Below are 12,955 nucleotides of genomic sequence, written 5' to 3'. Positions count from 1 at the left end.
GTGATTTTATAATATTATATCGTAATAAAATGATAAGGATTAATATCATTTTCAAAGGGTTAATTACACATCGTTTTCGTTGAAAGCTCTCAGACGACTTATTTTTTTCCGACACCTCCACCTATACAAAAACCTTCCAAAAAAACAACGCTGTCCATTGGTGAAAACAGCATGTAATTCGGTGAAGTAGTTTTTAAGTTTATCACGAACAGACAGATAGATACACGCGGCGGAGTACTTTGTTTTTTTTTTAATATGTAGTGATAGTGATTCTTAAGGTAAGTTAAAGAAAATTTATTGATGTAGTTACTTTACTTTTACTGCGTTACTTTGCGGAAATCCATAATTATATAAATGATTTGAGTTTTCTTTAGTGTTAATTCCGCCAATATTTGTCTTTAAACAATTCAAGTAAGTAAGTAAGTAAGTTTTTTTTTTAATGATAGTAAGGGACGAGACGAGCAGGACGTTCAGCTGATGGTAATTGATACGCCATGCCCATTACAATGCAGTGCCGCTCAGGATTCTCAAAAAATCCAAAAATGCTGAGCGGCACTACAATTGCGCTCGTCACCTTGATTATGTCTGAACAACCTTGAGACATAAGATGTTAAGCCTCATTTGCCCAGTAATTTCAATAGCTACGGCGCCTTTCAGACCGAAACACAGTAATGCTTACACATTACTGCTTCACGGCAGAAATAGGCGCCGTTGTGTTACCCATAATCTAGCCGCCTTCCTGTGCAAAGGAGCCTCCCACTGGTAAAAAAAGTTAAAGATTCAATTCAGCATTTGACTGTTTTAAGTATTAATAAATTACTACTAACATATCCCGACTTCGCCCGGAAAATAATAACACATAATAATTTATGAAAGTATAAACTTAAACAAACATTAAAAGGAAATCAAAATTAAAATTTATTCATTTATGTAGATACAAAAAATGAATTAGATTATAAATCTTAATATAAGTATATAAATAACGTGACGCGTTGTTTGTCCGTAATGGACTCCTAAACTAATGAACGGATTTTCATGGAGATTACTTCATGGAGTGCAGTTTGGTCCAACTTGAGAGAAAGGATAGTTTTTATTTCGATTTGGGACCCATAATTATTTTTATTTTCAATATTTGTTTTATATGGACATATTTTCTATGAGAGAATTTAGTGACGCACGGTTTGACAGTTCCGCTGTGAAACAAATTCATTATAACAACAGGGTGCATTTTTTACGAAATAATTCTTGATGTTTTGAAATATAATTGGCACATTCCTATAAAACAGTTTTTTTTTTAATTATCTACAGAACAACGTCTGTCGGGTCAGCTAGTAGTTATATAAAGTATTGCAACAAAATACTCAAATGACTTAAACTTACTAGAATATGGTTTATTTTTTACGTAATAAGTATGACAAGTAAGCACTCCGTAAGGTTTTCGTTTTTCTTAAGGTTCTCTTGTCATAGTAACCTGGCACAACCGCACAAGGAAATTCATCCTACAGTTTAGATGTACGTGGAAGAAAGTTACATGAAAAACCGCACTATGGAGGTGTATTTTTATTAATGTCTGCACTCAAATAATCTTTTTTTTATGGAAAAGGAGAACAAACGAGCGTATGGGTCACCTGGTGTTAAGTGATCACCGCTGCCCACGTTCTCATGTAACACCAGATGAATCACAAGAGCGTTGTCGTATCATCCCGGAAAAACCGCACAAGGAAGCTCATTCCACAGCTTTGTAGTACGTAGAAAAAAGGTCCTTGAAAATCATACTGTGGATGACAGCCACACATCCAGAAGGTGAGGATGATATGATAATTTGTTGCGTATCGATTTTTTATTCAATGTATTATGTATGTAGTGGTTACGTATAGTAAAAATTAAAATAAGGTACCAGAACACTTACAAGTTGAAACAAATATTAAAAAACATAAGCTCATTAAAAAAGTCCTTTTACAAAAAAGATTCTATTAATGAATACTTAGAGGAATAAATGTTTTGAATGTCTGTTGGTCATTAACGAGGGGTATCTGATAATTTTGTACTTTAATTATTTGTTTAGTAACTAAGTCACTAGTATAATAAAACACTTCTACGATCCACTTGAATAAAATAGATATTCAATAATTTCATTATAATCACTACTACATACATAGTAACACTAAATGATATATAACACTAGGGTAGTCGGATAAACAGCCGCCAGCACGTCCACCACTTTTGGCAGCTCCAACAAAAGTGACTTATAGCTGAGAGCAATTAGCAACTCCGAACAGTTACAATACTACCAACTTAATGATACGAAAGTACCAACTTCATAACAATGTGATGTCACTATGATTATTAGTTATTTATACAACTGCTGTGTAATAATAATTAAAACACGAATGTTATTTTAATACCCAATTGTGGTGATAAAGTACCACATGGGTGTTTTAATACCTAATTATCAACAGTTGCATACATTACTTTATCTGCACCCATAATATGAATCCTCTATAAAAGATTCTGAAACAGTTAGCTTACTGCTAACATTATTAAAAACGGATGATGGAATGTTGTGCTAAATTTCATTACAACACTCGTTTGGATGATGTAATGGTTATTAGGACATCGGGTTTTTTAATGTTAGCAATAAGCTAACTGTTTAAGAATCTTTAATAGAGGGTTTAAACTTTAAAGCATGGATATAGATAAATAATATTACAATTACAAATTATTCTATTAATCTATACTAATATTATAAAGCTGCAGTGTTTGTTTGTTTGTTTGTTTGAACGCGCTAATCTCTGGTACTACTGGTCCGATTTGAATGATTCTTTCAGTGTTGGGTAGTCCATTTATCGAGGAAGGCTATAGGCTATGTTTTTTTTTCAAAATTAGGGATCCGTAATAAAATTGCTATTTTGTAACACAAGGTGTAAAATCGAAAACCTATTTTTGCGTGCGCTGCAAAAACTATTGACAATAGAACAAAATGATGTACAGGCTATAATATAGGCAATATTTTATTACTTATAAAACTATTGCGTGAATTATACTTTATATGGCAAAACAACGTTTGCCGGGTCAGCTAGTGTCAAATAACCATAACACTAGTTACGTTATTTTGAATAAATATAAATAAAGCCAGTCATTTCAAGAATTGTCGATAAAGACACTTGTACCGCAACGGTTGACTCTCATCAAGGACATTTTTACAATAAAGCACTCAGTGATCCATTCCTCTATCGCGTAGTGGTTAGTTTGTTACTGGTTAGTGGTTAGTGTCTAGTGGACTCGCGCGTGGTTCGGTCGTGTGTGTTCTCATACTAATAATTAACTGTTTTGTGTTGTAAATCAGTTGGATTTAAAAATGGTTCGTACTTTTTATTACTATTACATGACTTAAGAGGTGCATTTTGGTCATTTCTTTTTTTATTGAAATACCAGGGAAATATGAACATCAACTGCAAATATTTTTATTCAAAATAGGATATGAAATCACTACTTAATTATTGCGTGAAAAAACACCCAAGCTCTATCGGAAGCTCCACAAAAATTCAAGTTAGATGGGCACTTTAAAGATGCTATGAACATAACAAATATATAAAATATATTATTTTAAGAAAATAAGGGACGAGACGAGCAGGATGTGTCATTGATACGCCCTGCCCATTACAATGCAGTGCCGCTCAGGATTCTTGAAAAACCCAAAAATTCTGAGCGGCACTACATTTGCGCTCGTCACCTTCAGACGTACGATGTTAAGTCTCATTTGCACAGTTATAACAGACCGTTACACAGTAATGTTTACACATACTGCTTCACGGCAGAAATAGGCGCCGTTCAGGTACCCATAATCTAGCCGGTAACCTGTGCAAAGGAGCCTCCCACTGGTAATATAGGAGTATATTAATTTCCATAGCGACCGGTTAACTGATATAGAAGTTTTTTTGAGATGTGGTGATAACTTAGATTAAGGATTGATATCCACTGCGCTCCAACTAGATACCGCAGGCATAGTCGCAAAGTGTGGCAACTAATACTACGCCCAAGTGGGCGTACTCGAGCCAGTCTCGAACAATGTGTGTCATGGACGTGCCACATGTTCTGTTAAACTATGCTAATAATTGTAAATGAAATGCCTGGTTGCGTAGTAAAACTTTGTAAAAATAATACTTCAAGAAATAAGAAAGACACTGGGATCACATATCATCAATAAGTATTTTGTATTTTTAAAATAACACGAAGCGTATATAAGTTATAAAATTTAAAAGATGCCATTGAGTGTCGACATGCCACGCACACAAGCATCTAATTCAAATTCAAATTCAAATATTTTTATTCAAAATAGGATGTGAAATCACTTATTGAAAGTCAAAAAAAACTACCACCCATTCCAAAGTGAATGCCTCAGGCCTGAGAAGAATGGGCGCAACAAACTCAGCGGGCTTTTTTTTTTCATCAAAAATATGTTTTACAATTAAAGTAACATTTACAAAGTAACATTGTACAATTAAACTTATTATTTAATAGCCTGAGGGCGGTCGCTCCATTCCCAATCTGTGGTATCATTAAGAAAGTCATTTATGTTATAGTAACCTTTACCACACAAACGTTTTTTAACAATTCTTTTGAATAACGTAACACCTTTGTTTTGAACATTTTCTGGGATCTTGTTGTAAAAGCATATACATCGCCCCACAAAAGACTTACTAACTCGACTAAGCCGAGTAGTAGGCATCATCAGTTTATGTCTGTTCCTGGTGTTAACATTATGGTTATAACAGTTTCAGGTAAAATAAAAATAGTTGCCCTAGTAAAAAAGCTGTTTGTTCTTAGGTAGTCGGTATCTCGTTGGAGCGCAGCGGAAACCAATCCATAATCTAAAATCCTGGAGTGAAATTACCTCACCCGTTAAGTTTACTTTGAATTTTAAGATTCCAATAATAACGCATTACTTATCCCTACTAATATTATAAAAATAAATGTAAGTTTGTTTGTTACGCTTTCACGCTTAAACCATTGAACCGATTTTGATGAAATTAAGTACAAGAGTAGAATAGAGCTTGGGAAAGGACATAGGCTACCTTTTATCGCGAATGAAAAGTTTGGAGGGGTTGAAATAGGGGTGGATGGTTGTAAGGAAGAATGACATTATAGAATATCATGAACATTATGAAACTTTGTATTTAGGAACCTGATAAGAATAGTAATGATTTAAAACTTCTTTAGTGCTAATTCTATTATTTACAGCTGAATATCTAAGTGATCGGACAGCCTGAGACTAGATTATGATTATTTTATAGCGATAGAAATGACTGTACAATATTGTATATATTTATTGAAAAGAGCGCAAAAAAAGAATGCTGGGAGAGTTTCTTGCGCTGCTTCTTCTCTCTCAGAGCGCAATTCATTAAAAAGAATTCTAAAGGAATCAATTATGAGAAAATAAATGCTTTTTATGACTTTTATAAAAATGTAGGTATATTTAAAAATAAATAATGCTGCCCAAATTAACTGTTACAGGTGTCGAAGTCGAGGGTAAAAGCTAATATAGCATAAAACAAATTCCCAAAATAGCCGGACCTGTTTTACTTGAACTACCAGACAGCTTGACATAACAAGTAACTTAGCTTTTATTATAGAAACGAATTTAGGGTTCGTTTGAACTGAAATTGTAATGATATCAACTTACGTGGAAACAAAGGCAGTCGGTTCTATTTCTTATGTCTAAAACCCCGAAATTCGAGTTAACGAAGGGTTTCAAAGTTTATGGCTTATCGTGCGAATATGTAATGCGGTAGGAATCAAGTCTCCTCCTCCCAGTGGGAGGCTCCGTTGCACAGGATGCCGGCTAGATTATGGGTACCACAATGGCGCCTATTTCTGCTGTGAAGCAGTAATGTGTAAGAATTACTGTGTTTCGGTCTAAAGGGCGCCGTAGCTAGTGAAATTACTGGGCAAATGAGACTTAACATCTTATGTCTCAAGGTGTAGGCAGTTCGGGGTAGGCAGAGACAACAGAACGCCACTTGCTTTTCTTTTCATACATGCATACTCGCCGCAGCGACCTTCAGGCATATTAATATATTTATGTATAATAATTTCGTATCACATTGTTTGTCCGCGATGAACTCCTAAGCCCCTAACTGAACTGATTTCTATGAAATTTTGCAATGTTTGATCCAACTTGAGAGATGGTATAGTTTTTACTTCGTCTTGCGACCCTTCATATTTTTCAATTCCAAATAATATATTATAATATATGAGATAGTTGTTTTTTAACAGGGAAAAACGAAATAATCATTTTAATGATGGAACTTCAACAAATTTCGTAATTAACAAAAAAAGATTTTATATTTTGGTATGAAATTTTGAATTTATGTATTTGTTATATATTATTATTTGCAACATTAAAGCTATTGTGTGGGAAAGGTTATTATAGCATAAACGATTTTCTTAATGACACCACGGACTGGGATTAAAGCGAACACCCTCAGGCTCTTTAATTATTAATGTTTATTGTACGATATTACATTGTAATCCATATTTTATATAAAAAAAAAGCCCGCTGAGTTTCTTGCGCCCATTCTTCTCAGGTCTGAGGCAGTCTTTTTTGAATGGGTGGTAGATTTTGACGTTCAATAAGTGATTATAAATCCTATTTTGAATAAAAATATTTGAATTTGAATTTGAATATAGACATAACATAATCTCAAATACAATATCGTATGGCCCAAATTACTGTTTCGCTGATTTAAGCGATTGCTGCAGAATCATTTTACTCAATACTATGTACTTTTATTGAATAGTTCAGCACGTTTGTTTCATTTGTCAGGTATAAGGAAGTCGAAGTGAGAATTCTATCACGTTTGTTTGAACGTGTTTAGTTTGAGCTAGAAACTAAGGCCAAGTATTAAGGCCAGAATTGACTTTGATTAAAAAAACATTTTTTTTTATAAAACATTTAAATTTATTTATAGATAATGCCTGAACAGTAGCTGAGACTTTATTACAAAGTGTATACATTTACCCTTAAAACTATTATGTATCTTATAAAGTATAAGATACATAATAGCTTTATACAATATATCTACTAGAATTAGTTATAAGCAATCCCTTATTTCAAGGGATATACTAATAAAAACCACTATTAAGAGCAAAAAGGTGACGATTTTTGTGAACGTATATTAACTTAATATTACTACACTGAAAATATATCTTAATTCAATAGTAGATATGTATTAATATATTTTTTTTTCATTATTAGCAACTATCTGCAACATCCGCGTAAAAAACTCTTAAGTAAATTTGTATATTTAATCCGAGAAGTGAGGCACTTAAATAAAACAAACTTTTCAGTTTTACAAAAACAACATCTTATGTAAATTTCCTAACATGCAAATATTGGGATTGAGCAGGTTATGAACTGTAAAGTAGAACCTGTAGATGGAGCCACAACCTGAGAGTTAAAAAAGACCAATTAACAGTGGGACGCTCCTTTGCACAGGATGCCGGCTAGATTATGGGTACCACAACGGTCCCTTTTTCTGCTGTGAAGCAGTTATGTGTAAGCATTATTGTGTTCCGGTATGAAGTACGCCGTAGCTAGTGAAATTACTGGTCAAATAAGACTTAGCATCTTATGTCTCCAGATGACGAGCGCAATTGTAGTGCCGCTCAGTGTTTTTGGGTTTTTCAAGAATCCTGAGCGGCATTGTAATGGGCAAGGCGTATCAATTATCATCAGCTGAATGTCCTGCTCGTGTCATCCCTTATTGTCGCCATAAAAAAAGATATACCAAGATTTATGATCCGTGCGTCACTTGAACGCTCAGTGGGTAAGATCGCTCAGACGGAACCCGAGAGATCGCGGGTTCGAGTCCCACATCGTTCATAATATTTGGTTACAAATATATTTTTTGTAACTGAACGTTATTATAACGCCCCAAGAATAAATGTATAATATATGAATTAGAATACCAAAAACACATTGCAGACAAGAATCTAACCAAGGGCTCCGTGGTGACAGGTTATATTTTAGAGATTATATACATTTTATTGGACAGAATTGAAGTATATATCTATTGAAATTTTTTTCTACATTAAAATTATTAAAGAGAGCCATTAAATAATACTGGTAAAGTTTCTTGCGCCGTTTCTTCTCTCTCCTGTGTTTGTGAAGCGGTTTCAGAATAAAAGAAGTCTCATTTACTACGTATACATGAAATGCTAGTGAAATGCCCGTCAAAAGTTGGTTTTCAAATTTACTTTTCGAATATTTTTTAAATGAATTCAGTAAATGTTATTGCATATTACACTAGCTGACCCAGCAAACGTTGTATTGCCGATATTAAAATCGCGACACAAAAGTAACTGTCGATCGTAGATGGGTAAAAAATTTTTAATTAAAATTTTATTTCTATATAAATATATGAGATAATTGTTTGCCGCACTTAGTTCTGCTGTAACAATACAAGAACAGGGAAAAACAAAATAATCATTTTAATGATGGAACTTTCGTAATTAGCAAAAAAAAAAGATTTTATATTTTGGTATGAAATTTTGAATTTATGCATTTGTTATATATTACTAGCTGACCCAGCAAACGTTGTATTGCCGATATTAAAATCGCGATACAAAAGTAACTGTTGATCGTAGATGGGTGAAAATTTGAAGTTGTATGTATTTTTTAATGCTGACTCATAATCAAACAAAAATAAAAAAAAAGTCAAAAAAATTAAAAAAAAATTGGCGTGGACCACCCTTAACATTTAGGGGGATGAAAAATAGATGTTGTCCGATTCTCAGACCTACCCCATATGCACTCAAAATTTCATGAGAATCGGTCAAGCCGTTTCGGAGGAGTTCGATGTTTAACACCATGACACGAGAATTTTACATATTAGATTAGATATCTTTAAGTGATATATATACAGATATCTGCTCACATATTATATTATATAGTATCTATATAAATTCTTGAGTAGTGATGTAGGTATGCATTTTACGTTAATACGTGCCGTGTAACAACTATATTATGCATATTAGGTTATTTAGAAACATACTTAAGTACTTACTAACATGACTAATAACATTGCTTGGTCAAGTTATACTTACTTACAGCGGCTGATAATAATAATTTTTAAAGTGGCTTTTATATAATTAGTAAAAAAGTAACATTAACTCCCTGTTTCCTTATTTTTTTTGTAAAATTTAATACCAGAACCTTTAGAGAATACAAATTTGTGATTGCACCTAGGGTATGTTCCGATATGCACTGCGAGCACTGCACAGTGCTATCACTGTAGAAAAATTCGTTCCGTTACGGATTGTCAGTATACTGCCGCAGTACTCTAGGGAAATATATGACGTGATAAATCGCCGCCATATTGTGAGCACTGGCGTTTTCGAGGTAAGGTACTCGAAGTACTTTGATCACGTGATCAGTCAAAACCACTCGAGTGCCTAACGTTTTATAAACAATATCTACAGTTCAATCCCAAATATTTTTAATTTGACAGTACTCTAACAAAAGTTTTTTTAATGAACTAGAAATCTTTAATACACTCATTTGAATGCAGCGTCAAAAAATGCGGCTAACAGTATACGGGATTGCGTTCCGTTTTAAATAGTAACCAGTATAACTGGCTAAAAAGGAACGGCTTCACAGTATACTAAATTGACGTCACACTGTACAGTGGTCGCAGTGCATATCGGAAAATACCCCTAATACAAGGTGGGCCAAAAGAAATCACCCCATTGGAAGATGCTCTCATTTTTGCAAATGGCCGCCAATGTCAAATCTATTTTGACATTTATAGATTAGACAGAAGCAGAATACAAGTGAACAAGCCATGGAGCGGTACACTCCCCAACAACGCGGAATAATTGTGTCTAATTTTATTTGCGTAAGAATTCGTCTGTGGTGTTGGCATAATGCGAAACTAGCTTGTCACACCAGAGGAATCACCAGATATTTAAGAAAGTCACCATAGGGAGTGACAATAACATAACATATTGCAACAACACTTGGTAAACGTCATGAAGCGACATCAGTTAGTAAAAGTGCCTTGTCATGGGGAGAAGAACTGATTAGAATCAAAATATATCACCTAGCCTACTTAACGTAATATTATACAATTTAGGTGGCCTGAGCAGAACCAAATAAGAATCATGCATCATAATCCTATATCGGCCGTTTTCAATAACGTATCTCTAGTTACGGATACCGTGCTGTCACCGTTTAATGACAAGATCTTATCTATCTATAGTTATGTCCAATATAGTTATAGTCCAATGCTTTATGTCGATAGGATAACTGGATAAAAAGGAACGGCTTCACAGTATACTAAATTGACGTCACACTGTACAGTGGTCGCAGTGCATATCGGAACACATCCTTTGATTGTTGCAAATTTGTATGTGCTAATATATACTTTTGACACATATTACTAGACGTCATTCTGAATCAAATAAGACATCACCCATATTAATAGCAGCTTATCAAGAGTTAACACATTTTTGTAATTGTTGACTAGACTTATAAGAAACATTACGACACTCAATACCTATATATTCTAATGTAACGTAAATACGAAATATGTATACGCAGTAAAATTGCAGAGAAAACTATTGAAGTGATAACTTCATATGGGATTATTATTATTATGTTTTGGGATTTCAATGCACTTAAATCCTAGAATCTATTGTGCCCCCTTCTTGCGCTAGCGCGCCTACCCTCAACTTAAAAGTTAAGGAGGAAAATCGAGGCTACTAACTAGGATACGTGTTACTGTGCCGAGATTTAAATTATATCCTCGAGACCTATTACTTTTAAAAGGCGTAAGATCCTCAGAGGGTCCAGGCAGGGCACGTCCTCTTAAGTGAAGGTGTTTTAAGAAACCCCAGCCTGATTCTGGCAATGGCTTCGCATTCCAGAAAAATGTGTATGGGGTCTTCAGTGGCTTCGCAGCAGAATCTGTACAGGTTTGATTCGTGCCATAGGTGCCCATTCAGCTTGCAATGGCTGGATAGGAACCCCGTGAGGGCTCTCAGTTGTGTCCTGTTCAAGCCTATGCATTTTTTGGCACGCTTGCGTTGATAGTTGCCTAGGAGCAGATTAGCTTGCCGATGGCCTGGTAGCGAGGACCAGTAACTGGCTGCCTCCAGCATTTCTTGATTCCTTAGGACATATGGGATGGTAAACCGCTTCGTAACGTAACGCGTTACGGCTTCAGTCTGTCTGGCATCCCTTTCTCTCACGCATACGGCAGCGGTAGGCTCTCTCACTCTAACCAAGTGTTACTTCTATAGGATTAAATAGTGATACTAATAATGTACATACACAAAATTCTAATGTACTTAATCAACAATTGTAACTAAGAATAAAAGTATCTTATAATCTATAAAAGATTTTATTTATAAATTACCTTTCTTTATAAAAATGATTTAAGTTTTCTTTAGTGTTAATTCCGCCAATATTTGTTTTTTAAAACAATTCGACACGCGCTTCGCCTCCACACGAGGCATCCTCAGGACGTGTTGTCTCGCCAAAATATGGCATGAGACTGCCTTTCTTTACATTATCGTGTTAATATATATAAAATTTAAGTAATAACCTAAGCTTTTCTCAAGTTGAATTTCAATATTAAATAGTTTAACTTAGATTAGTTTAAGTTATCACTTCTGTTGGGCATCCCGAGACGCATACGTTTTTTTTGCTTTTCAGTTGAGGGTTACTGAAAAGTAGGTTTCACGAAGTCGGTATTTTTTTTTATTTTGTTTCGATTTCGCACCGCAATCACCGGCATTTGAACATTTGCCACATAAAACTCTTGCATATACTTTACAAGTAAAAAAAAATAATTTACCGCATATTTATATATATATTAAGCGCCGTACCTAGTGAAATTACTGGGCAAATGAGACTTAACATCTTACGTCTCAAGGTGACGAGCGCAATTGTAGTGGCGCATGGGCAGGGCGTATCAATTAGCATCAGCTGAACGTCATGCCCGTCTCGTCCATTATTTTCATAAAAAAAAATATTTAATGTAATATTCAATTAAAATAGCATACGCGCCTTACAACTTTAAAAAGAATTTTATTTTAAACTAGCTGACCCCGCAAACGCTGTATTTTTGCCATATAAAGTAATAAGAAAAAAAAAATTAATATTTTTGGGGTAAATGAGAAATAGATGACGACTTAAGATTAAACATCTACATAAAATAATCTGATAGATAGTTAATTACTGTAGTTAATCTACCAACTATAGTTAGCTAAAATTATGTTAATTTCTTACCTCCTGAGAAAGTCAGAAAGATATAAAGATTCTAATTTCACTTTAAACAATTCTTTCAATTTGATTTCTAAACGACGGGGGGACACATCAAAGGATTAAGGAAAGGTTTTAGCGCGACTAACGAAAAGCAATTCATTTTTATATATTTAGATGCGCTTCTGTTTTCATTTATTTTATTATTTCTAATTAGGTACTAAGACTGTAATCACGACCATCATGTTCTCGAAGCATCCTTACACAAACAATGAATTCAAGCTCTAAAGGTTGATGCATCCAATATACGATAATTTATATTTATACAGTTTATTCTTTATTACTTATTATGAAATATTTGATATTTAAGACATTTTATCATTGAACACGATTCATATATAGAGGTCCCAGGTTCGAATCCCGGTAGGTGCAATCATTTATATGATGAATATGGATGTTTGTTTCCGAGTCATGGATGTTTATATGTATTTATGTATGTTTAAGTAAGTATATTCTATTAAATATATCTATCGTTGTCTTGTACCCATAGTACAGGCTATGCCTAGTTTGGTGCAAGATAATTTGTGTAAAAGTGTGTCAATATTATTATTATTATTAACGGAAGCACCTAACAAACTATTTTGTTATGTATGTAAAATACTCTATTTGATTGAAAAGAGTGGCCTT

General features: G+C 34.1%; 1 protein-coding gene across 2 annotated transcripts in view; it reads left to right on the top strand.

Annotated features, from left to right (window-relative positions):
- LOC126974679 (fatty acyl-CoA reductase wat-like) overlaps positions 1-12,955 on the top strand; it is a 78,284-nt gene that overhangs the window by 23,977 nt on the left and 41,352 nt on the right. The window contains exon 1 of one of the 2 annotated variants that reach the window (XM_050822238.1): positions 3,237-3,361. The exons of the other annotated variant lie outside the window; for it this stretch is intronic. Coding sequence (XP_050678195.1) covers positions 3,359-3,361 — 3 coding nt within the window. The 5' untranslated portion in view covers positions 3,237-3,358. Of the gene's footprint in view, positions 1-3,236; positions 3,362-12,955 lie in introns of those variants that run through there. 2 annotated transcript variants of the gene reach the window in all.

Source organism: Leptidea sinapis, chromosome 33 (genome assembly GCF_905404315.1).
Source record: "Leptidea sinapis chromosome 33, ilLepSina1.1, whole genome shotgun sequence".
Lineage (NCBI taxonomy): Eukaryota > Metazoa > Arthropoda > Insecta > Lepidoptera > Pieridae > Leptidea > Leptidea sinapis.
Note: the sequence above shows the minus strand (reverse complement) of the source record. Positions and strands in the feature narration are given on the sequence as shown.